This window comes from Eutrigla gurnardus (assembly GCF_963514095.1).
Source record: "Eutrigla gurnardus genome assembly, chromosome: 14".
In the NCBI taxonomy this organism is placed as follows: domain Eukaryota; kingdom Metazoa; phylum Chordata; class Actinopteri; order Perciformes; family Triglidae; genus Eutrigla; species Eutrigla gurnardus.
This window is the reverse complement of record NC_139937.1, coordinates 18,184,956-18,211,315: the sequence shown is the minus strand read 5'-3', so window position 1 is coordinate 18,211,315 and position 26,360 is coordinate 18,184,956. Positions and strand designations below refer to the sequence as shown.

General features: G+C 43.1%; 1 protein-coding gene across 1 annotated transcript; it reads left to right on the top strand.

The window, feature by feature from the left end:
• The first annotated feature begins 147 nt into the window (after nucleotides 1-147).
• On the top strand, nucleotides 148-25,015 carry tgfb2 (transforming growth factor, beta 2). Its single transcript, XM_084026820.1, has 7 exons — nucleotides 148-1,437; nucleotides 19,040-19,203; nucleotides 23,288-23,420; nucleotides 23,512-23,622; nucleotides 23,870-24,044; nucleotides 24,527-24,680; nucleotides 24,788-25,015. The coding sequence occupies exons 1-7, from the start codon at nucleotides 1,092-1,094 to the stop codon at nucleotides 24,944-24,946; spliced, it is 1,242 nt and encodes a 413-aa protein (XP_083882946.1). The 5' UTR covers nucleotides 148-1,091; the 3' UTR covers nucleotides 24,947-25,015.
• The last annotated feature ends 1,345 nt before the right edge of the window (nucleotides 25,016-26,360 follow it).

Here is a 26,360-nt window from a genome sequence, read left to right as displayed (position 1 = left end):
CCGGCTTTAGGACCCCGCGTCGTCACGCAGCGGGGGCCGAAGGGGACCGTGAGCTCTCCCGTTTACAATAAACCGTCTCGTAACGTGGAATTAAAGGGGTTCCCTTCTCCCACAGCGATGACCACAGCCTCGGTTTGAGTTGGGCGGAGGGGGGGGAGCACGTGCTAACTTTAATAATTATTTTATTAATACTATCTCATAAAGCTGCCACCACTGTCCGCTTGGCACGCGTTCAGACGAGCCGTTCCCCACCTAGATGGGTTGAGGGAGACGCGTAAAAGCGCTTTGCGGTCGCACCAAAAGGCAAACTCTTGAGCTGAGTGTGTGTTTTTGAGCTACTTTTTAAGGAAGACTTTTTTTTTTTTTTCATTGCGAAATCACAATATTGTGTGAACCTTTGAATCCGCCTTAACGCATCAGGCAAAAAGAAAGGGGGAAAAAAAAAGTTCACACCTTGCGTCCCTGCTGGACTCCAGGACCGCTTTTTTTTTTTTTTTTTTAAGTCCGGATGTTTATGAAACGACATTGTGAGTCTGGAGAGTTTTAAACAAAGCGACAAATCGAGCAGTGAAGGTTGACGGGAAGGAAAGCTGCGGGCTGGTTGTCGGGGTGAGTTGCGGTCGGGGGAGCCTAGAGCCGAGCGCTTTGATGCGACGGAGGTGTGCTCAGTCCCGCAGGCTCCACGTCTGTGCGTCCCGCTGACGACCCTCTTTAACTCTGGAGAACTCCTTTCATCCATAGGGTTCTATTTCAGATCCGTCTGATGGCCGCGCGTCCGTCTCCAGCAACACACGGCTGCACCTTTACGCACTCTCTCCGCGGCTTCACCGTCATGCGATCCCTTCCCACCGAATAACGGGTCTCCTTTTTCCGATCGAGACAGTTGAATGGATTTTCAGGTACACTTTACTGAAACCGGGGAGTTTGAACCATACGGTTTTCTAATAGCTCGGACGCACAGTCTAAATGCTCTTCACTGTTTGTGTCCAAGAAATGCGTCTACCTGGTGATATTTAAACCGCTTCGGTGAAAATCGTTCTGAATATATATATTTTTATTTTATTTGGGATTTGAAGACGTCGCAGGAGAAGATGAACTTGTGTATCGTCAGTCTTCTCCTCACTTTGGATTTAGCCACCGTGGCGCTCAGTTTGTCCACATGCAGCACCCTGGACATGGACCAGTTCAAGAAGAAGCGCATTGAGGCCATCCGAGGGCAGATCCTGAGCAAACTGAAGCTCGCCAGTCCCCCGGAGGACTTTCCCGAGCCCGAGGAGGTGTCTCGGGACATCGTGGCCATTTACAACAGCACCCGCGACCTTCTGCAGGAGAAGGCGAACGAGCGGGCGGCGACGTGCGAGCGCCAGCGGAGCGAGGAGGAGTATTACGCCAAGGAGGTGCACAAGATCGACATGCAGCCCTTCTACCCGTCGGAGAGTGAGCATACATACATATATATCTCTATGTTTGTTTGTGAGTGTGCAAAATGTCCGCACACGTATGCGGGCCTCGTGCGGCTGATTGGACGCGAGTGTGCAAGTTTAGTCCCCAAATAGTGTTTGTGCGCGGTCACGTGTTTTTGTGATTGTTTTGGAAAATCCGTCCCGCCGTGCTTGGCTGGATGGGTGCAGGAAACCAGCCCCGGCCAGCCAGGACGGGGAGGTGAAGCTGCGGTTCTTGGACATCAACAAGGTCTTCTCCTCCAAATCAGTGCGCTAGTGCAGGATGTCACGTGATACACCCCAGTGGAAAATAGATATACTAAGTAAACACAAGTTTAGTATACTTCTCAAACGCATCATCAGTATACTTAAAGTGTATTAATGCGGTTAACTTGAAGTTTGCTATTGTGGAACAACTCATTTAGTTCAATTTAAATATGAGAAAAGCACAGTTTGAAGTGTGTTAAAGTGGAACCACTTCAAGTATACTTGACGTTTAAAAGTGAAGCCAACACTGAAGTGCCCTAAACTTGCATTCTCTCTGCTGACCATCAGGGGGCGACACCTCTGATTCTACAAAGGAGTCTGCTGCATGAAAGTCTTTGAGAAAATGATCCTACTACTTTATTATCTCAGGAAAAATTGTAAATATGAGTTTATGGTCTCAATCGCTAGTTTCAAGTCTGCTTCGATCAAGCTAAATTATGGTCACATTTATGTCAAATAGACATAAAGCAGGGTATGTTTTAGGGCAGGGCTACCTTGTGATTGAAAGGTTGCTACCACGGCATTGCTACTGTCGCTACCAATGCAATTGGCTACCAAGATTTCTTAAATGCTTAGCTGTCAAGTTTACCTTGAATTATGAGGCTAACTTTGTTAACACCACACAGGAGTTTGCCCTTTACATTACGTAGTTGCCTAAAAGATTTCCCAACTTTCTCACGGATTGAACTAAAGTCATTTTAACACCTCCAAGGATGTGATAAAAAAAAAAGAATAGTTTGTCTCAATGAGGTTTGTTGCTTAGACACATCCGTATCTTTTTTGAATATGAAATGACGTGCGGTTTACAGAAGAAGCCTTTGTTTGAGTAAAAATCCTTCAAAGCAGAAGGCGTAGGCTCAGTTCTCTGCTCACAACTCCTACCCTGAATCCACCAGTTCAGCAGCGCCGTTCCGTAGCTGACTCATGACCTTTGACCGCCCATGTGGAGAAGATGAATTTCAACTTCGGCAGATCAAAGAGACATCAGAAGAAAGGTATGGCTAAAAAAAACAACTAATAATCATATTAGATGAAACTGCAGAGCCATTAACTCCAATATGGTTTTCCCATTTGCTTCCGAAATGTGAGCACATGAACTGAAGCAAAAATAAATTAGTATGACATTTTGTATGCCCTGAGGTGTATTTTGCATTAGATGTTATCCTTGGCGCTGCCTCTTGTGTAAATACCTTAAATATGAATAGATCTGGCGTGGTGCCAAGGGCAGTCAGGAAAGCATTTACAGGGGATAAATAATACTGAGTCAACACGCAGGGAGGAAGGAGGCCAGAATTTATTCCCATTCATGTGAACCGATGACACTGGTCAGTCCTCACATCTGGAGACAGATGCTGACAGGAGAGAGATCAAGCAGTGAGCCCTTCAGCTGATAGGCTTTATTTATTTAGTTTCCTTCACTTGACGTGTGAGCGTGAGAGTCGCTGTGAAAAGGAATATCTCACACACACACACACACACACACACACACACACACACACACACACACACACACACACCACACGGAGTATCAACGTTATTTGGTCGGGTGCCAGGAAATCCTCAGAGGCAGCAATGTGGGGCACATGGGCCCTGGAAGCCTTACAGAAATGCTGGGCAGTGGAATGAGGAAGGTGAGGAGGGATGGGGGGGTGTGGGGATGTATATGGACGGGGGTTGGAGACATCGTGCCAGGTCTCACAGTCGTTTATTTAAACCCTGTTAGCTATGAGGCATTGTGTGTACACCGTGCCTGCCACTCACTGCATGGAAAATTCCAGTTGGAGAGACGCTAAGTTGGTGGCTAATAACTTTTAAGGTCTGTTTGGAAATTTATCACAGAAACTGGGGGTGTGGAGATTGGAAAAAAAACATGGGTGTTTACCAGGCAGACAGGCTCTAATGAAAAATAGTGGAAATCACATCAAGGGAAATGAAGGTACCTGCATTTTTTAGGCTTGAGCCGTAGTAAATCTGACTTAAAGTCAATACATTTTGATCATTTTTATTTTAGCCAGCCAACAACCTCCGTTTCTTAAAAGTGAAGCCAAAGCTGAAGTTCCTTAAACATTCTCTCTACGGGCCACCAGGGGGAGACTCCTGTGGATGCGAAAAGAAGTCCAATTGCATGGAATTCTATGAAAAATGAACCTACTTCTTACTTGATTTATTATCTCAACAGTTTTATGGTCTCAATCGCTAGTTTCAATCCAGCATGTGTTCATTTAGTCCCATTTACAGACTTCCATACAATCATCTTTTTGGGGGAAGGAGGTGTCGCTCCCTTGATGGCCAGCAGGGAGAATGCAAGTTTAAAGCACTTTAGCCTTGGCTTCACTTTTCAGAAGCGGAGGTTGCTGCCTGGTTATGGCATAGCAGCGTGTGCCTCGACTGTAAAAGGCTCTCATAGTGTGCTGGGTACTGGTTGACACAGTGCTTCCCTGTTTATGTGGCTATAATGGAGCTGAGTGGACAGAATGCCTGTGTGCCTCCAGCTGATTGCATGTCTCTAGAGTGCTATAGAGTTCCAGCTTCCTCCACGGTGAACCAGCTGACCCCACTGTGTGCTGTGTCTGCTCTGACTGGACGACTATATAACTGACTATATATATATATATATATATATTTATATATACCAGGAAAAGAATCCCATTTTCTCTGTATATTGTTGTGGGAACGGAACTGTAATGGTGTTATTAAGTACTCGTATCAGTACTCGGTATAGACAAGTAGTGACATTTATGTACTTGTACTTGGTCTGAAAAAAAGTGGTGTGTGTATATATATTTCAAAAGGTTGGAAGGATTTCAGTGGGTGTATTTTTGTATGAAAGACAACTGAGCTCACTTTCACACAACAATCATGTAGTGTCATGTACGCAAGAGACTGACTGAGACAGCTGGAGGTTCGTGTTCAGGTTGCGTCATCTTTTGTAACCAAATCTCCTACATACCAATCTGCATTGTGCTTCAGCTTTTTATGTTATTGAATGATGAAGTATTTATTTTTATATCGAACCGAAAAACAGTGATTATGCTCAGTTGTATCATTCAAGCAGGAACCTCTGATTCTGAAAAGTGAAGCCAACACTGAGGTGCCATAAACTAGCATTGTTTTTACTGGGCATCGGGGGCGACTTCTCTGGTTTCAACATTAAATCTGATTGTTTGATCACTTCAACTTTGACCTTTTTGACACTTTTAATTTCACAACCAATGTAATGGCAGCTGTCCATGACTTTATCTGAAAGCATTCAAGGCCAAAGGGATCATCTGGTTCTTTCCTGTCTTGTGCTTCAAAGCACTATAAATGCCATGTCTTCCTTCCTGTCACACTGAAATGCACAATTTACAAACAGTCTTTTTAAATTGTGTCATGTTTCTCGGTTTTGTGGCCTTCATACTTCAGCAGATATTGTTGACTTTATCACACCCACAGTGAGAGATTGATGACAATCTCTGCAGAAGATGTCAAAGTAGCAGAGTTGTGTTGTTCCTGTGGTGTGCAAAGATCAGGGCTGTAACAATGTGAAACATCCTGATACAGCAAATCTGTCCTTGAAGGCAGAAAGGCTGAACATACTGATACAGACACCAGCTCAGATCGGGACCGCGGTTTGTGTCCTGCTTCAATATTCTTTTCAACTTCATATGTTGACTCCATCCTTCTATTAAGCTATGCTAGCTAAATCCTGGACCTGTAGTCTAGGTTTTGACCGTTGCAAAGTTAAAACCCTCCTCTTGTGGAACCATTGATTCCTCTAGCAGAGTGCTGCAAACACATCACTGCCTTGCCTACAACTCACAGTGAAAGTACCACTACTAATAAAACAGGGTATCATACTGTTTGTAATGGCAGGGTATCACAATCCTTTTCTAGTATTGGCATACCGTGAAACAACAATGGCAACATTAATAACCTTGGTGAACCTTTCAACAGCATTTAAATAAAGTGTTTTTCTTACAGGGAGTGAACATGGTGAGCCAACGATTTACTGCCTATTTACAAAGAAAACGTGGACCACATGTTTCTCTCTGGTTTTTATTTAGTAAGCTAAATTCAAAGGCAGTAATTAGCTCTACATCAGGTAACAATTTCACTGCACTACACACTTTGAACCTGCTTTTTTAACAGCATTTGTGTTGGCAAAATCACAGGGGGAAAAAGTATTATGTGAGGGCTTTCTAACACTTCAGTTTGCAGCATGAACAAGAGATGGAATAGGAATATCACGAACTACAAGGCATCAGTGTGAACACTCAATGAAACAAACGAGGGCAAGCAATAGATGACTTTGTTCTGGTTATCTCGGAGCAGAGTGAACTGTTGTCTGTTAAGGTATTAGCAGTATGAAGAGACATTCCTGTGGTGTTTCTACAGGACAGAAAGTGTTCTTTGGTACAACTTTCAGATCTGCATCTAATCAGGCCTTTTAAGAGTCTGCAGGAAGGATGTGTCACTTTTTAATAGGAAGCAGAAAGACTGAAAGGAGTGACCCGCAAGTATTTGTATTGCAGCGGCCAACTGTGTGCATTGGACCAAAGCCTCCGCCACGAGCAAAAAACATGTCTATCATGACTTCAGGCCAGGAATGAGGGAAAGGATGCAATTCATTCATTTGGGATACATAAATAATAGCTGTGTCCCAATTCAGCAGCCGCATCCTTCGGAGAACGCGGCCTTTGCGGTCAACATCGGCCAGGTCCTTTGAAGACTGCAAAGGCTGAACCAAATGGTCTGAAATGAGACGGTCTGGTCTACAGGGGATTCCCGGTTGCGTCACCTTTGGCGCTCCCGTTGCCGTCGTCTCAGCCGCTGTGATATAGAAGTCTTCAGGTGTAGCCTCCAAAGGATGCAGCTGTTGGATAGGGACACTGGCAATGTCTTGATATTTTTAGGCAATACTGTGATATATATTGACCGTCTTGTGGTGGCTGTGCATTTTATTGAAAATTGGAATAAATAACTTCTCTGGTTGCATATTTGCAAAGTATGGCCACCCTGATGTTGGCCCTATCTGAAAGACTAGAGGGCCTTACTGATTCTTTTGTGGTGTTTGGTGTGAAAAACTGTATGAATGAGAGAAAAATATTAAGGCGTGTGATTTATGTTTTGGAATGACAGTGTAGATATGGCCTTATGGCTCTGTTAGTTTGCCTTGTGTTTGTGTATTGTGATGTCGAGCCCAGTGTGCTTGTTGTTGAGCCTGTGTGTGATGGATAGTGTTTGGTTAGTCCGAGTGAAACCTCTGGCTAATCTCCCTTGCACCTCTCTAAATAAACCCAGTCGTGTGACGGCTGTTGGTTTGTGAAGGGAGGCTTGCAAAAACAGCCACACACTGTTTGTTAGATGTTCCAAACATCCAACAAACCTGAAATAAATCTCTAAAATGACAATGTTGCATATAAAACAACACAGTCGGCAGTGAACACTCGACCTGACCCTTTACAGAGCTTTACATCCAATGAGTTGACTTTAAACTGACAACAGAAGGCAGTTTATTTAGGGTCAAACCAGAAAGCTCTCTCGAGTCTCTTTGTCAGGATTCAAGCAGCAGGATCTGGGATAAGTAATAGCCTGTTGCTGCTTTCGGGAAGGCCTGTGAAATGTGAAGTACTAAGCTGATTGCATACATTTTCAGCAATTGCTGAAGTTTAAATGATGTTTTAATCCCCCCAAAACGGCTTTAGTCTAGACTGTACATACAAAGTGGATGTAGTCAGCATGGCGTCACCCATTGGTTTGTGGACTTTGAGTTCAGCATTTTGGTCGTCGCCGTTTTGCAGTGAAGGAAGTGACCATATTTGGACTGTGGTGGAGCGACGGGTGGATCTGATGAACACAAGCGGCAGAGCGGCACCCTGAGCATCAACCTACTGGCTTCCGGTGGGAAGCTGTTAACAAAGTTAGTTTCCATAATCCCCTACATGGCTTCAGAGAGATCGTGCCACCGCAAGAACCATCTTTGCAACCCCGTCAACCAGAGCTTTATGGTGGGAAGCTAATCAAGAGTAAAGGCATCAAACGTGTGATGAGACAACATCCAGTTGAATTAAGGACATCCCTCATGTTGCTCTGCTCTTCTCTCTGTCCGTGGAATATTTTCGTAACAAAAACCACATGGCAGGCTAAAAAGCTGTGAAGGCCTTTAATCATCTAATCACAATGTCCAGTGTCCTTAAAACACTGTAGACTCCTGGAACCAGATGCATCAAACTCTGTGTAGATGATGACTAACGCCTGCAGCCTATTGCTTGGGAACTTCACCTGCCAGTCTTTTGTCAAAACTTTGGATCATAAAAACAAGACCACCCACTTGCCTCTTTTACTCATCCACGTTTATTAGCAACCATCACATCTAATGAAATAGTGTGCTGCATGCATTTACTTCAGAGAAATGAACCCATTAAACAGCATGGGGGAAATTCTTAGATTCAGTTTCCCTATGGTAAGATCTTCAGACTAGGGGGAGTCTTGTGGCTGAAGAGGCAAGGATTCAGATTGCTCAGAAACCTGCTGCTGCTGAGTCACAGGGACTCCCACTTAAACAACATCACAGATAAGATGAGCCCAGAAGAGAAGAGAAAAGGACGTTTGAATTTAAAAAAGAGGCCCTAGAAGAAGGTTTGTGTCAAACGTGCAATGAACAGGAGTGTAAATGTAGATCTTGAACTTTGAAGATGACATCATTACATTCTCGCCCACCTGATTCTGTCCCTGGAGAGAATCATATTAGTCCTTCAGTGCAATGAAGTGCTCAGTAAAACTTAAAAATTTAAACTAGATCCATGACAAACAGCCAGGCAGTTGTATCTCTTCCATCTCAGATGATCTACTCGAAAGGAAAATCACATCATTTGTACACAACTGCTACTTTTCCCGATGAGAGGTGAGACAGAAAAGGTGATCTATGGGACCTATTGAAGAAAAAAACAATAATGACATCATCTTCACAACTTTAGAAATCCAGGTCCTCCCTCAATGGGGATCATTATTCTCTGAAACTAAAGCAGATATGCTACCTTGGTCCACTACCTGTATACTCAGTATATCGCAATATTTTTTTTAAAACTGCAATAAGTAAATTCTGCTTCAGCCTGTTTTTGGTAATTTATACAGGGTTATTGCAAAAAAAAAAAAAAATCTAAGAGCAGAGGGGAAATCTGAGAGCAGACTTTTGGTGAGCACACAGAAAGCCGTCTGAGTGTGAGGAGAAAGGCTGAAGCCGGAGCGCAGGAAATCTGTGCAAGCAATAACATATCAGAGCGCAAGCATGCAGTTTGAGCAGAAGCAGAGCAAATCCAAACGCAAGCAGGGCCTGTTTGAGTGCGAGGACGTGGTTTAGAGGGAGAGATTTACAAAAATCTCAACGTGAAATCAATGAGTCATGCTCTCAAATTGAAAAGCACACTCTTGAATGAAGATAGGAAAAAAAGAATACTATTACTACTAATTAGTATGCATAAGCTTTAGCAAAGTGTTCCGTATGAATTCAGCCCCTATTTATTTTAAATTTTGTTCTAATGCGTCTTCAGAAACTCTTTCTTAACCGGTGTCGTCGTTGCCATGATGGATTTTGTCGTTTTTTAATGCAGTAAAAGAACTTGGTGTTATTTCTGTGTTGCTGCAAAACACACTGCATGGTAACTAACTGTCATTTCTCCTTTCTGTTAAAGAGCCAGTGCTTGACTTGTTGACTGGTTCTGAATGAGGATCCTCCGTACTGAGCTGAAATCATCTCTGTGATGGAGTGAGAGGCGGAAGGCAGCTGCAGGGAGAGCCGAAAACCTTTAAGACCTCGGGGTATTTGCCTGAGTGACGGACCTCACTGCAGGGTTGTTGTTGAGAGCCCCGCTCTCTGTTCACTTACGCAAGACCTGGACGCTGCCGCTGCCATTTGGACTGCTCAGCCACTGTGGCCAAGCGGCATTGCGTAACAGGAGGGAGAGAAAGAGAGCAATTGAGCGAGAGTTAAAAGAATAACAAGTTCTCCTCCAGCACTTTCTGTATTGTTTACTGCGACGGCACAGGTCCTGTGAGTCCTTTACAGGAGGACGGAGGATGTTTGGTGCACTGTGGTTGGGGCTGTGGTGTGGCTCACATGCTGGATGGGAGACTAGTGTTTCTGGCTGTGCCCGGTGCTCAGCCCTGAGGTATGCCACAGGTTGACCGAGCAGAGCCTGCCGGAGCTGTGGTCACGAAGGTGTGTGTCATTCACCGGGCGAAGATGTATTTAACCGTGCGGCGAGATTCCTCGATGTTGAGCTGTAAAATGGAGATGTTATGTATGTGGGTGGATTAGATGGAAAAGAGGAGGAAGGTCTTCACACTCTGAACTGGGCTTTCGTCTGTCGTGGTCCGGGTTAACCGATAGGAGCTGGTTTACGGACCTCGTGAGTGTGGTGGAGCTTAGAAACCCAACTTCGTGGGCACACAATCAGCGGTTATAAACATCAAATAATATCAACAGGCTCGGCGGTCTGTGGTCAAACCCTTTACGCAGTGCACTGCAATTTTAAGCAAGCAGCCGAGGAAGCAGCGAGTCGTTCTGGTCCAGAGGAGAGCCGGGGTCTAGAAGTTATCCTTCTCTTCTGGAGTGTGTCATACTGCTCTATGATGAGTTTCAGTGTGACTACTGCTTGGTCCGTCTTCTGGATCATAAAAGCCTCTTTTCACGCCGCGACATTGTCAGTTTGTTTGTCCCTCCACAAGATATTTGTGTGCAGTTTCTTTTCCTTGAGGTTTTAAATCATGATCTGATTGAGGCCTTGTTCAAACACACACATTTATACACATAGTTTGAAATATGAAATATTTAAACGAGCGTATGAATGAAAAATTGTGTGTATTTGCATCTTTCCATCGACTTTGCATGCAATTACTTTAAAAAACAAATTGCTTTGCATTTGGTGTGAACACAGCAGTAAACAGCATGTGTGTGCTTCTGTTGTAACTCATGCCTAAATAATCCCCGTCACAGAGCAGAGAGAACAAGTATCTGCGTTGTGTATATGTGTGTTTATCTGTTGCTCGGAATTGGGCCTGTGGAGACTGACAGGCCATGGTGGAGGGGTATTTTTAGTTCCCAGGGATTATGTGTGGAGTTGTTTTCAATTTACTATTGGCAGGTGAGTGGCTGGGCGGAGGTGTCTGCAGGGAACCAGACAGGCGGGAGCTCACATTCCCTCTCTGCAGATCCTTCTCTTTTCCTCTTGCTCTCCGTCTCATCTTATTCTCAGGCTTTTCTTTTACTCTTGCTCCCGACACCTCCCCCCCCCCGCCCTCTTGTCCCCCGTCCTCTTGCTGTTTCCTTCATTTCCTGTTGGCTGCTGCGTGTCTGTAGCTGTCTGTTCCTATCTACTGCACTCTTTATCATTCTTTCATTCCTCTTCCTCTTCTTTGTTGCCATTACTCTCTCAATATGTCCGGTTTCCTTTTCCATAAATCACTTCTGTAACCTAAACAATAATCCGATTCACAGTCACTGCAAGGCATCCTTTATTCCTCTACTGTGAAGTTAGCGTACATCATTTTAGGTGAACTTTACAGCTAAGTGTTTAAGTTACTTTAATAGCTAATTGCATTGGTAGCTAAGCTGTGGTAGCATCCTGTCGATCACAAGACAGCCACACCCTCAAGCATACCCAGCTTTTATTGTCTATTTGATTCTAAATGGGATCATAATTCACTAAATGAACCTTTATGTTTTATTGAAGAAGACTTGACATTTTCGACTCTAAACTCTTGATTAAAATGTTTACTGAGATAATAAATCAAGTGAGAAAAAAAGGGTAATTTTCTCACAGACTTCCATGCAATTAGACTTCTTTTTGCAACCAAAGGAGTTGCCCCCTAATGGCCAGTAGAGAGAATGCAAGTTTATGGCACTTCAGCTTTGACTTCACTTTTCAGAACCGGGGGTTGCCACCTGGTCACGATTCAAAACGAGTGGAAAAGGCAGGACTCAAAAGCACAACTCAGAGAGCAGGACAATGTGCAGTAAAACAGACTTTATTTGCCAAAAAGCAGGTTTGGTACAAAGGTGATCCATCAGGAATCAGGCAGACAAAGCCAGCAAGGAGTCTGCGAAAAAAGAGTTCAAGAAAAAACAGGCAAAGATCATCAAAAACTACCACAGATGATTACTGGAATGTTTGACTTGTAGTACAAAGAGGAACTGGCACAGAGACAGGGAAACACAGTGACTAAATACACAAGGGGGGGTCAGGATAATGAGGTACAGGTGAAACCAATTGGGGAAAGGGGCAGGAAGTGAAGTAGCACAATAAAAGACTGGAAATAATAAATGGAGTAGAAAAAGAAACACATGACCTAAGGAGCAACAGAGAGAAGAGGTTTAAGGCACTTCAGCGTTGGCTTCACTTTTCAGAACCAGAGGTTGCTGCCTGAGTTTGACACATAAAATTTAAATGAAAGCATAAAACATTTATTTATTTTGAATTATTTACAATAAATCACCTCTGTTTCTGTTTTATCCAGGTCTACAAACCAAACTCCACATGGGATAGAAACTCCTTACCTGACAATATTCCCCAGAATTTACAAATGTACCTCCACATCACAAGAGGCAGGTTGTGTCATTATTCCAGAGATGACTAAGCAATCGATTAGTAGCTGAGGATTTTTATACGGTTATTTACACCTTTGCAAAAGATTTCATGCTCAATCAGAAAGAACTACTTAATTATTTGACATACTGTATTTCTGATCTTATGTATTTTACTTATTGCTGTGTTCTCTTACTGTAATTTTTTGTAAAGTCTTCTATTCTGCTCTTCCCCCGTGCATTACTTACAGAAGTGAGAAATACTCTAAAGTAGGTCAAATAGTTTTCCCTTAAGTCAGTCCCAGCATTTCAACCCTGCAGACCAATATTTAGTCCCTGTTTCCATTCTCAAATGGTAAAAGTGATTCTGAGGTAAACAGTTGCATCCAGAAATTAATCTGAGTTTTGGGGGGATTTTACACAAGTAAAAATAGTAACTGCGCCATAAATACACTGAGGAAAAAAACATATATACGGGGTACATGTAATCTTTTATTAAACTCCATGTTTTGCAGTAAAGTTCTCCATGGTAACTGGGGTGTCTAAAATAGTGCACCTAATAATATGTGCATATGTGTGTTAGGAGAAAGAGATGATGATGAAGATCAATGAAATCAGTGCCAGAACCTGCTACCAGTGCTGAGGAGACATGCATATGTGGACATCTTTATGCCAATACATCTGCAATTGCAGTCACAGCTAAATTCCTAACAGCTTGGGATCACCGCATAATGAATTCACAGCAAATGTTTTCACTTATGCATTCCCACACTTTGAATCTGTTTTCGTTCCTCTCGTGGACAGATCTGAATAATATGGCCGCCACCTGTTCAGGTCAGGAAAGACAACAGAGGCTTGGAATAGAGGCCTAGAATTAGTAAAGAGAGTTGAGTGTTTAGGCTGCCTAAATCCTCACAAACTGACTCCAAATGAAACAGTCTTAGCTCAAATCGTTTTTTCCTGTCTTCAAAGTCAGATGTTTGCCCACTGCACATGTCCTGCCTAGCCCCGGCCAAGAATAACGTCTATTTTATGTTGCAACCCCCAACTCCCTGATAGTGCATAAAGTTGCCCTGAAAGGTCTGACCACTGCTGAATCATTACATCTTTTCTTCAGAAATCCAGAGTTTGGTCAGCTGCAGCCTGTAACTGACACGTCCATCTTGCCACACTGTTGCAGATTTACCTTAAAATTGTTGCCTGGATACTAATTTCTTTAAAAGACTGTCTGAGAACCAGTTGGTGTCTGGGAACCTGCAGGGATCGATGTCATTTCAGACGCTGACACACATTCCTGTCCTGGAGTAACCCCTGTGTTCCAGCCAATCACCTTATCCCTACACCGTATCCTCCCCCATCAGGTGTGTTCACACCGAGTCTGACTCATTTGTGTTCATTTGCATCCCCCACGCTAGACATGCCAGAAAGGAGGGGGGGTCTCTGTTACCAAAATGCAGAGACAGTCAAAACTCGTACTTTTGGAGTGAAATCAGGAGGTGGTTGATTGTGATGTGACTCAGAGATGACGGGGGGGTGCAGAGTGTTCTGAGATGGTGGCGGCAGGAGAGAGACGTAGACCACAGGGGGGGCGGCTGGTGAGTAGATTGGTGGCTGGACTGGACTGGTAATCTGGCATACCAGGCAAATGCCTGTAGGGCCGATATTATGTTGTTGCCATGTGTCCCCATCTTGATTTTTTTGTATGCAATTGCAATGTGCAACTGAACTTTGATCTTTACCTACCTGAAGTCTGAGTTGTGCATTGAATACACGCCTGTTTACTGAGCTGTTACAGTCTATGATGTCATTCCAGAACATAATCCAGAAGGATGGATAGTTTGAGATACTGTAACTCTATTCACTAGAAATTACCCCAGTGAGAGAATATTTCAGAATGCCCACTCTAATCGTGGGTTTTGTGCAGCCTGCATTGCATTTCATATGGAAAAATTGTTGTAATGAAAGATTAGCCAGAGGGCCAGCACTCACAGTGGCAGGCTACTAGCTCTGTCATTGCAGAGTGCAAGAGAAGCATGAAGCCAATGGTTTCTGCTGACAAAGCCACCAGTCATTGAGTTAGCCGGCCAGGGGAGGAGAGAGCAGCCAAAGACAGCACTCCGAGCCCTCCCCCCGCCAAGAAGGAAGCCTGCGTTTGATGAATCCACACTCAGGTTTCCTGTGAACTCCAAGGTAGGCTCGTTGTGTTAGCTGGAGTTAGCAGTTGTTACACGGTATTACAGTTAAGGGCATACACCAATTACATTACTGGCCCAACACCCCCATGTTGTTGTTCTCTTTTATTTATAGTTGGATGAAGGACTGAAATTTGGTGCAAAAAGAAAAAGTGCCTATTGGTGATATTTTTTATTCAATTCTGGGCAACAGGATACTTACCTGACATATTAACTTGTTTGCATCTTCTTTTCCTACATTAATATGAACACTGTGAGAACTTTTACTGGAAAACAAGTTTGATAACAGTGAATAACTTACTTTAACTCTGTTCTCCTAAGAGGTCCATAGTCCGCTCTATAAATCTTATTGAGGTCTTGAAGGGTTTATGCTTTTAAACAGTATTAAAAATCCTTAGACAATAAGAGAAAGGTGATGTAAGCACATCTTTAGTAGGAAATTTGATCTAGTAATAAGAAACTATGATTATTGTTTCATCAAAATCAAGCGATTAGTTTATTCCGAGCCAAAAGCCGATCAAATAACGGTATTTTTGGTAGATGTATGGACACATTCTTGCAATACAGTCTACCCGAGTAGTTTTATAGGTATTTTTATTTATTTTTGTAACCAGTGGAGTTGCCCCCTGATGGCCAGCAGAGAGAATGCAAGTTTTAGGCACTTCAGCTTTGGCTTCACTTTTCAGAACTTGAGGTTGCTGCCTAGTAACAAGCCAAAAATATTGGTAACTTCTATTATTAATATGAAGTCATAGAGCCAAAGAGCTAGCAGGGATACATGCAGATGGCTGTATAACCATGTTGTCATTATTTAAGCCTGTGTTGGCTGTGTGTGACAGCGCTCATTTAACATCAGCTTTTCTCTCAGAGGGAGGAACTGCATGAAACAACAATCTATGTCACTGTGTCTGTACGCATGCATGTGTGATATGACATCACTTGCCTCACTCCAGTCTTAGGCCTGTCGGTGTTATGGAGCAATGCGCACAAACATACACACTCAGACAGACCACAGCGGCGCCAGTTGTAGCGGATCATTTTCATGTCAAGTTTGGATAAATCAGTGGTAATGTGGGCTGACTGCCGTATGCCGCTGCCTGCAGACAGTCAAGCAGTGATTTGTTTACGGCTCACACTGTCAACCAACCTCTGGAATTTCCCTGCTGATCTCCTTTTACTAGAATACCCGAGTGTATTTCAATTGGCGGTCCACTGCCTGTGAGGATTAAACTGTGTTTCCTGAGCATTATTTGTGGATATATGACAAGAAAAGAGTACTACTTGGTGGTAAAGTGTTAAAATGTCAACAGTGAGTTGACTCACTTGATTTATTATTACTTAGTTAACATTGTAAACATCAATGTATGGCCTCAATCGCTAGTTTCAAGTCTTCTTCAATGCGGAATGATGTTCATTTGTAAAAAATGGTCACATTTAGAATAAAATAGACCATAAAGCAGGGGATGCTTAAGGGCGTGGTTACCCAAATTGACAGGTTGCTATCACGGCGTCACTATCGCACTACCAATGCAATTGTCCAAAAAAAAAAACGTAGTCCACAAACCAATGGGTGATGTCACAATGACTACATCCCCTTCTTTTATATGGAGTCAGGTTGTAGCTTAGCATAAAGACTGGAAGCATCCAAAGTACACCAACAACACCTCTAAACCTCACGATAAACATTTAGTTTTTTTATAGAAACACAAAGGTTAAAAATGCCAATTTGCTGTTTTAGATGCTGGCAGGCAGGGTTTGAACTTTTCTCACAAGCTTTACTCTTAAGTTAATTCTGTTGCTTTTTTGCGTGAATAACCTTGGGTAGATCCATTCGTTACATCCAGACTACAACAACACAGAGTTCTTGGAGAGAGGCACTGGGACGCTGTGATGGTAAGCCCATCGAGGTCGAGTGAACCAGTAGAAACACTTCGTTAGTCATGGTTGGACGACAGCAATGACACGTTGTTTGCCTGAAGCATACTGATGCTGTGAGCTCTGTGCCGTCCAGGTTCCTCCCTGATCACGGTCAATAGACCTAGCCAATATATTCAGACTGGTTTTAGTTTTATACATGTGTACATGACTACTTCAGTGCAGTGTGAGTGCACTGAAACCCAAAGGAACTAACCCACTAACCCACCGAGCTTTAGTTTTTACTTTCCTATCAAAATATTAGTGTCAGCCTTCAAGAAAGCAGCTATCAGTCCAACCCAAGTACTGGGCTCTATTAGTCAATGTCCATCAGGTCTTGTGGATGTTGTGTGTGTGTGTGCTTATATGTGTGAGAGTGTGTGTGTCTGCGATCCAAAGCATGTGTTAGGGTGGCCTCTGCTCAATGCGTCCAGTGTTGTGTTAAAGCACAGCGGACTCATTCATGAGGCTCTGCAGCAGTTTGTGTAAACAGTTCGCCTTCAGTTGGTCCTCCAGGAGCTGGAAGTGTGACTTTCTCCATTGACGAATGGGAAGGAAACAAGAAAGAGCCTTGTTAGTCTTGGCTCATCTGCCTCAGCTACTTACACTGCATACTGTTCAATGTTGGCCACTGATCAGCACCGGAAGGATCAGAGGGATTAAACATGTTGATGTGTGTTTGATCAAAGAATTGCTTTGGGATTCATTGAAGTCCTAAGCTTCAGTGCAGATGTAGGTGATGATTCAAGCATGGCAATGTGAAAATATCAGCAGTGAAAGGACCGACCCAACGTAAAGAACAGCTGAGAGAGAGGGGGGAACCTAAATAGGTAAACAAATCCACTTTCACAAGATCAGGAGTCGCAATCAGCTACCAAGATGCCTCAAATAAAATTTCATTGACTTGAATTGGACTTGGTTTTTGCTGAAGTCCACCCAGATGAATGGTTTCCTTCAATTTCCACAACATTTGGTCAAATGTTTGCACATTTTGCAGCTGGCTTAGTTTTTGTCCAGCTGTCCTCTGTTCTCAATCTGTGTGTGGTTCTTTCTTTGGTTATTTTGTTTCAAAAATAAAAACAGAAAAACAAAAAAACAACTTGTTTTTTCCCTTTGTTTTAAAAACAGAACTGCAAAAAACGGAAAACGGGTCAATGCAAAACAGTAAAACGGGCCTCTTGTTTGTTTTTCTGTTTTACAACCCTTAAGGGGGAAAAATTAAAAATGTTTTTCTGTGATATTGTACGGATAATCCAGTGAATGCCATCGTGCAGAAAATCATGGCCTGAAACGCAGCGTTAGGGGGAGGAGAACAGAAGACATTTGGTTTCCAACCATGCCTTAAGACCTCCACCAAGAAGAAGAAGAAGAAGTTTGTACGTTTAACGTGTAGAAGTTATGGCCGCACTTGAACCTCAAGTTCAACACACTGAAGGGTTTTGGCGTCCCGCTGGGCTCAGTAACGACTGTAAGGAGGTCACTGCGGTCAAGCTAGCCTCCGCTTCGAATAAGTCACAGTCAGCCCACACCTTGAAAAAGACACTGTATGCAAGTCAATGCTTGTTAGGTGATATTGGCATAAACCGCAGTGCCAGATGCTGAGTGGAAACCGTATAAGGACCGAAATGAAGACGGCCGTGTTGAAATGCTATAGCAGACGAGGTATTTCACAGGTGGCTGCGATAATCTCCAGAGTTGGTTGGACAAACAGTCAGACGGTAAAGCAGACAGTAAACCTTCTGTAGGCTTCGTCTCTCTGCTGCTGTATCTCCCACAACTAAATAGTACAGTCAGGTGACAAAAGACAGTTTGATTGATTATACGCTATGGCCTTCGGTCACAATATGAGGTGTCAGGCTGAAGTTAGGGACCATCTTAAAGGTGCATTGAAAGCATGTGTAATGGGAGTCCTCCGTCTTTTCTCCTGACTATATCTACAGTTCATAACGGCCCCCCGGTAAACCTCTTATGCGCTGATAGTGGTGACAGTCTCTGTGTTGTGTTGGATGATGATGCAGGACGGCTGACAGTTAGCCTACACCGGGATCTGGAGGATAGAGGCCCCAGTCTCAGTAAATCTAAAGTCAAATTAAAAGGAAATTTACAACAATTATACATATACATATATAATACTTTTGTATCATCAATCATGTCTGTAATCACCATTATTGCTGCTTAGTTGTCATGTTGTGGAAGTCCCGGGAAACCGAATGTCACCCTGTTTGAGTTCATAACATCATCCAGAGGCAGCTGTGCACAGTAGCAGCATCGCTATTCTTCTCATAGGATTCTGAAAACCATGTGTGTGGAAGTGTTTGACATGTGCTTACTCAGGACCCGCATGGCATGCGCAGCACTGACAACACATGTGTTGCCATGTCTGACAGATGCTGCAGAACACACACACACACACACACACACGTCCAGCACAGTACTGCAAACCACATGTGCAGTGGAGGAGTGTTTGACAGCATCCCACAGCACGAGGAATTAGGAGGCATTAGGAGGTCTTAAATTGATGGCTGTAACGTCAGACCAGCCCAGGATTAGACACTGTGGTTTGTTTAGAGAGCGTTAACAACCACAGCAACCAAACACATGGGTCAGCTGACGGAGGCCATATCCTAAATCAGCCACTCTCCTTTTTTTTTTTTTTGTAGATGTCATCTCGCCGACGCACTTCAACCCTTACTACAGGCGGCTGACGTTTGATGTGTCTTCCATGGAAAAGAACGCCTCAAACCTGGTGAAGGCGGAGCTCAGGATCTTCCGTCTACAAAACCACGGGGCCCGAGTGTCTGAGCAGCGCATCGAACTTTATCAGGTACACACACGCTCTGCTACTTCCTCTTTTCCCCTCTGATTTATTCAGACTAGGAAGGATTTTTATCTGATTCTTTACTGCAACGTCATAATTACGTTACAAGTTCATTTAAATTCCCTTTTTATCAATCTTTTCATAAAACTAAGTAGGTTTTTACTTTATTTTAAAAAGGCAATATGCATGCCTGTTGACACGCCATCATTGACGTGCAAAAGTGACACTAGAGGGGAACATAGAGCGCCATACTTGGAACATACACGGGTGTGAAGAGTGTCACCTGTAGAAAGTCTATCTTCATCAACAGGAAAACAATATAAGCAGCTCACAGAGTCCTGTGTCTGTAACACAGTGAGGATTTTACCTCCGTTTTTTGGCTCTGAAGTCATCCCCGGCTGCCTGTCTGTCAGGCTGCCTGCACCAGCCATTTCCCATGCTATGTTTACATCCAGACAAGGAGATGACAGCTGGGCTAAACACAGCTCCAAACAGAGAGATTTTCTCACACAAACACAGCGCCTGTAAATGTGTGAGGGAGGACGGGACTGGCTGGTACAAAGAGGGAGACCTGATAACATGCACCTCGCACACACACACACACACACACACACACACTCTCTTATTCATGTCTATACATAGCAGAACTTGACACCTCATAGAACCAGTTGCCTCTGATGTCGTGTGTACTTTGCTGTGATGAATATCCTATTTATGCCTCTATAGGTTGTACATTGAAACAGCATGTGAGTTTCTTTCATGTCTACCAAAATGCACCATTTCCCACACAATTCTGGCTGAGGTAAAACAGTTTAATCAACTTTCTATCAAATATGCCCCTACAAATGTCATGCCCATTATCTGCAGCTTGTTGAAAAACATCAGGAAGAACAACTTAAAAATCTGTTGAAAGAATGATTAGTATTATTTTGTTACTGGAGATCAGTCTGTTCTAGTTCGGAGTTGGTCTGAGGAACTTTTAAAGACTTAGAATTGTTCAAGTATGTCATAAAACAACAATTAGGGGCCCAGGTTTTGTTTGCTGTAATCATTCGTCGTTCATAGAATTCACATCCACAGTACTTTTTCTGTGTATTAACCAGGCAGCAGTTCTTAAAAGGGAAGCCAAAGCTGAAGTGCCTCATGCATTCTCTCTACTGGCCATTAGGGGCGTCTCCTCTAAATGCAAAAAGAAGTCTGATTGCATGGTAGTCTATGAGAAAATGACCCTACTTCTCACTTGATTTCTTATCCCAGTAAACATTGTGAACATGGGTTTATAGTTTTGGTTTCAAGTCTTCAATACAGCATGATGTCCATTTGATAAAATAGTCCCATTTACATTCAGGTTTTAAGCTTAGAATCTATTGTTATTATATAATAGGGTTGCACCACCAGTTGCAGTTCAATTATTGCTACAAAAAAAATAAAACTGTATTACGGTGAAGTGTTGAAGATGAAATTGGAAGTCTGACAGCATGAGGAAAGAAGCCCTTCTGGAGGCTGGTGGTTCATCAGTTGATCAGTAGATGGGTGCTCATAATGATCTGGGTGGTCCTCCTGTCCTGTATCGTGACGATCCCTTGCCAGTTTGTAATGACAGTGTTCGGCTGCTTTCTATTGTTCACAAGAACGTGGTACGGGAATTTTGCCTTGCCATAAGATATACAGCTATTTATGAGCTTTCTTCACCAGGATGGAGATGTGTGATGATACTGATTCACAGGAACTTAAAACACTTCCCTTGTTCAGTTCCAATAAATTAGACAGGGTTTAATGTAAAAAAAATACACAATAAAAAGAAACAATTCAGAAAAAACAATAAAAAGAGTAAATATCAATAAGAGAACATTGCAGAAAGGTCGTTCAAGGTACATTAGGTTGAGAAGGTCAGTCTCCCAACAGTGTTGCAATCATCAAGAGGAATCCAAATCATAAAAACTCCTTCATCACCAACCTTTGCCTCTGATTATTTTCTCTGTTTGTGTCTGAGCTTCAGTGTCTCCTCCGTCAGATTTCCCACACCAGTCCTGCCAGGAGATCAATGAAAGCAGCAAGAATTGTGTTTTACACATTAGGCAGAGAAGGGCCAAAATAAACACATGGTTCTGAAGGATAGCAGAAAAACAGAGATCTGTCCAGCATCTGGTTACACTCTCACTGCTCCTCCCAGACCTGGCCAATCAATCAGAGAGAAGAGAGCAGCCTGCTAGACCTCAAACAACACCTCGACCAGCTCTCCTCCATAGCTACTGTGGTGATCGTGTGTCTTTTATGTTGGTGTATTATGTTATGACTGCTGTGCATACAATTGCTAAACCATATACAGTGGTTAGTTTGTTACCCAGGCTTCAATTAGCAGGCAATTTGGATGGGCACTGTAGTATGACCTATCAAATGATCTTTTATATTAAAAAAAACATTAATATCTGCTAGAATGTGCATCGATTGCTGCCTGTATTCAAACCAGACGTCAACCTGCGATTCTGAAAAGTGAAGCCACGATATCGTCACCGCCCTGTTACCAATGCAATTAGCTGCTAAGATGACTTTAACACTTAGCTGTAACGTTTACTTTGAATTGTGAGGCTAACTTTGTTAACAGCTTCACACCAGAAGCCAGATGGAGCCAGATGCAGTATAGGTTCCTTCTTGGGATGTCGCTCTGTGGCTTGTGTTTAGTCAGATCCACCTGTCCCTCCTCTGCAGTCCAAATATGGTCACCAAGATGGCGATGGCCAAAATGCCGAATTCGAGGCATACTCCCCAAACTAATGGGTGACGTCACGATGACTATGTATACTTCCTATATTCCATTCTGTGTTCTAGTCTATGATTTTTAACCTGACATACCATCAACTATATTACCACAAGGAAACACAGCATGTGGTAAAGCTCAGACACATGTTGTTTGGTCTGTGTATCTCCTGGCCATAAGTGAACTGAGTCCTTGACAGGAAATATTAATGCTCAGATATATTATGTTCCCTGAATGTAGTGGAATGGAAGGCGTATTCTGGAACTTGAAGTTGATGGGTAGAACAATGGATTTGAACCAATATGTGTCGTGATCTCAAATAGAAGTGAATTCGTCTATCAGTGTGAAAGAGAACATTGTGGATTTTGACATCATCGGCATAATGATTTATCTTATGATGGATGTTTGTTGTATGAATCCCTTTAATATTTACATGTTGCCGGATTGCAGCTGCTAGCGGTTCAATGAATAGGGCAGAAAGTGAAGGAGAGAGTGGACAGCCCTGCCTAGTGCCCCTCTGAAGAGAGAAGTTTGGAGAAGTTTGACCATTGGTCCTAACAGAAGCTCTAGGTGAGCTGTATAGCATTTTCATCCATGTTATGAAAGAGTTTCTGAATTTCTGTAGCATAGGAAAAAAAAAAATCCAATTTACTCTATCAAATCCATTTTTAGCATCCAACGAAACCATCAGTGTGTTTTATTAGTAGACGGTCTTCCTTTGATATATTCTCTTTGGTCAAGATGAATTAGATGAGTCATTTTTTCCAGTCTTCTAGCCATACTTTGCAGATCTAGATTTATCAGTGAGAAAGCAAGTAAGCAATTTTCTTTAACTCTATTATGCTGCCGGAGGTCCTAGTTTCTGTCTATTGTGTCCTGATGTAGATTGACTTCCTGTTGTTTTAGTTTTCCCTCCATTTTTCTGTATCACCTGTGTGGTATTCGTCTCGTCAGCCTTGCCCTGGTCCCTTGTGTCTTCCTTCAAAGACCCTTCAGCCTGCCCTCATGTCTGCCCACCTGTGTCTTGTTTCCCAATTAGTCCCTTGTGTATTGAGTTTGTGTGATTTCTCTGTCTTTCAGTGATTTCAGACAGTTTAATGGCTGCATTTTGCTTCAAAGGGCGTCTTTGATGATGGTATTCTATAAAAATGAAGATCATCTTTTTTTTTTGCAAGCATCTTATTGTGATCTTTGTTATTTTGGGCTACTGGACTGTGTGGCAGCATTCCCAAGTGTCCACACTAATCCAAATGAAGACTTTTTAATAAAATAGCTAAAATCTAATTTCTGCTTCACAACTTTGACCCTTTCACACCTCTGTTTTTTTCACAGATTTTAGGATACAAAGACCTGACGTCCCCAACACAGCGATATATAGACAGCAAGGTGGTACGAACGCAAACGGAGGGAGAATGGCTGTCCTTTGATGTGACAGAGGCAGTGAATGAATGGCTGAACCACAGAGGTGAGTGCATATTCATCCCATCAATATAGTATGTTTTCATCATTTATTGCAGGTGTTGCATCCCCTTGTTGTCATTTTTGTTTCTCCACAGACAGAAACAGCGGATTCAAGATCAGCCTGCACTGTCCGTGCTGCACGTTTGTACCATCAAATAACTACATTATTCCCAACAAGAGTGAAGAGCTGGAAGCACAGTTTGCAGGTTATTTTCATTTTGTTCACAACGTCGTATCACAACTTGATTGATTGGTTTCACATCAGTGTCACACGCAAATTTGAAAAAAAAAAAAGCGACGCTTCTGTCACATCGCGTCAATCGCATCGGCAATGTCGCAAATTCGGCGACAAGTCGTTGCATTGACTTTAAATGTAATTGTGATGCACAAATCTGTAAATCAAGTATTAGCACACAGTAAAATGCAGCTTAATGATGTCTTTTATGATTCCAGGTATTGATGACAGCTTCGTCCATGGCGTTGACCTGAAGGTGTTTAAGAAGCGGCGGCACAGCACTCGGGCTCCACACCTTCTCCTCATGCTGTTGCCTTCTTACCGATTGGAGTCCCAGTCCCTGCACACAAACCATCGATCCAAGAGAGCCCTGGACGCCGCCTACTGCTCCAGGTACTAATTTGGGTTTCACACTCTTACATGCACACACACACACACACTCACAGAGAGAGAGAGAGAGAGATTCTCACCTGAAGGCTGCCTCAAGTGTCGGGAATCATGGTGAAATCAGGTGGTAACCTCTGGTTCAGGAAAGTGAAGCCAAGGCTGAAGTGCCTTACACTTGCATGCTCTCTACTATCCATCAAGGAGCAACTCCTCTGGTCGTCAAAAGAAGTCTGATTGCATGAAATGAGAAAATTATCCTACTTCTCACTTGTTTTATTACGTCATTAAACACGAGTAGAGTCTTATTTAGTCTTATTGGGCTGGCCCTCCACCAGCCAGCCAAAAAGGAGGGCAAAGGTCTCAACACTTCAACTGCCTTGTCCTGTTTAAACTGTAGACACCAAAGTCAGACTGGAGCCAAAACTCCTACTAGTCCTACTGCATTACTATTATTGCAAATTTACCTCTCACTTTCCTTCTATTTATAGAAACGTTCAGGACAACTGCTGCTTACGGTCACTCTACATTGATTTTAAGAAGGACTTGGGTTGGAGGTGGATCCACGAGCCAAAGGGCTACGAGGCCAACTTCTGTGCTGGGGCTTGTCCATATCTGTGGAGTGCCGACACCCAGCATTCCAAGGTACTGTATGAGGGACAGGGTCAAAATGTATCTGTGGGATCAGCGTTGATAAGCATAGTGAAATCATATTTTCCAGATGGAATGACTGTCTCATTCTTGTGTTTTAGGTGTTAGGCCTCTATAACACCATCAACCCTGAAGCGTCAGCATCGCCCTGCTGCGTCTCCCAGGACTTGGAGCCCCTCACCATCCTCTATTACATCGGCAAGACCCCCAAAATAGAGCAGCTGTCCAACATGAAGGTCAAGTCCTGCAAGTGCAGCTAGACGCCGTTACAAACCGGCACAAACACACTCTCTCTCTCTCCTTCCATCACATAGAGACACAAAGAAACACAAACACATACAGTGGATTTATGCATACATACAGTCAAACCATAACTGTAATTTCTCTTACATGCACTATAATACTCACATCAGTGTGTACTGGAGAAAGGCGGTACAGAAAGATTCAGTGCATACACAACATATAGCAACAGTGTCGTTCATAGAAATGTAATAGGAGTAGAACGGACATTCCCTTTCAAATCAATGTACCAGGATGGTCAGTTTCCTCAACACCATTGTAGGGGGCCACTTCTGTAGCCTATAAAGTAAACCAACTTAAGTCAAATGGTGGATTGACTGATGTGATGTTTTACAGTTATGACTATCAGTGGAGTAGTAACGTTATGAATCATAGAGAGACTGACTAAAGAAGTACTTTGTGCAGTCCATTTTCTGTAACATCTGCAACATTTAAGCAGTGGAATTAGCCAACTAGCTAGACAACTGGTGCCTATGTTCCCTCACATTAAAAATATCCCGGCAGCAACATGTTGTCCATTAGGGAAGGGCCATCCCTGTGGTGAGGGAACATAGGGCCTAGGGAACATAGGGATGACCCTGCGAGTTAGCTAGCTTGCTACTTCTGTCATTCAATGATTACAGAAAATGACTTGTTCTAATGGTCCCTCAGAAAAGATCAAGCAACCTAGCTAACTAGCTACCCAGCCAGCTAGCTACCCAGCCAACTAGCTACCTAGCTAACTAGCTACCCAGCCTACTAGCTACCTAGCTAACTAGCCAGACATCCATCTCCCCAAGCTTGATCCTATTTGTTCCCTAATGACGCTTTTAGCCCAATTGATGTGTGTTGTCCCTGTTCTACACCAATTTGATCGTATCATCATCATCATACCACAAACTTGACTTTGATACCAATGCTGAGTACCATAATGTTGCATTGCAGTATTAGGTTGGTTTGCACTGCCTAGTGACAAGCAGACTGGGGCTGGTGCACAGAGATTTTCATGATGAACACAAGACTCTTGTGCCAGACATCGTACACTAGATGTGTGATGTCTGGCTTTCCAAGCATCAGGAGCTGGCTATCCAACGTCAAAGTGCAGCTTTTTAATATTTGTATACATCCACTCAGGAGTTGTTTGGTGCTACCAGTTTGAATGACATTACATTGTTATGTGGCGATGCAAACCAAACTAAAGGCAGCAAAAACTAGGATTGCCCACTCATTTGCATTGCATTGCATTGGTAGGCGGTAGCGATGCTGTGGTAGCAACCTGTCGATCACAAGGTAGCTGCGCCCTAAAGCATACCCTGCTTTATGGTCTATTTGACTATAAATGGACCATAATTTACTAATTAAACATCATGCTGTTGGCCACAAAATCATGTTTAC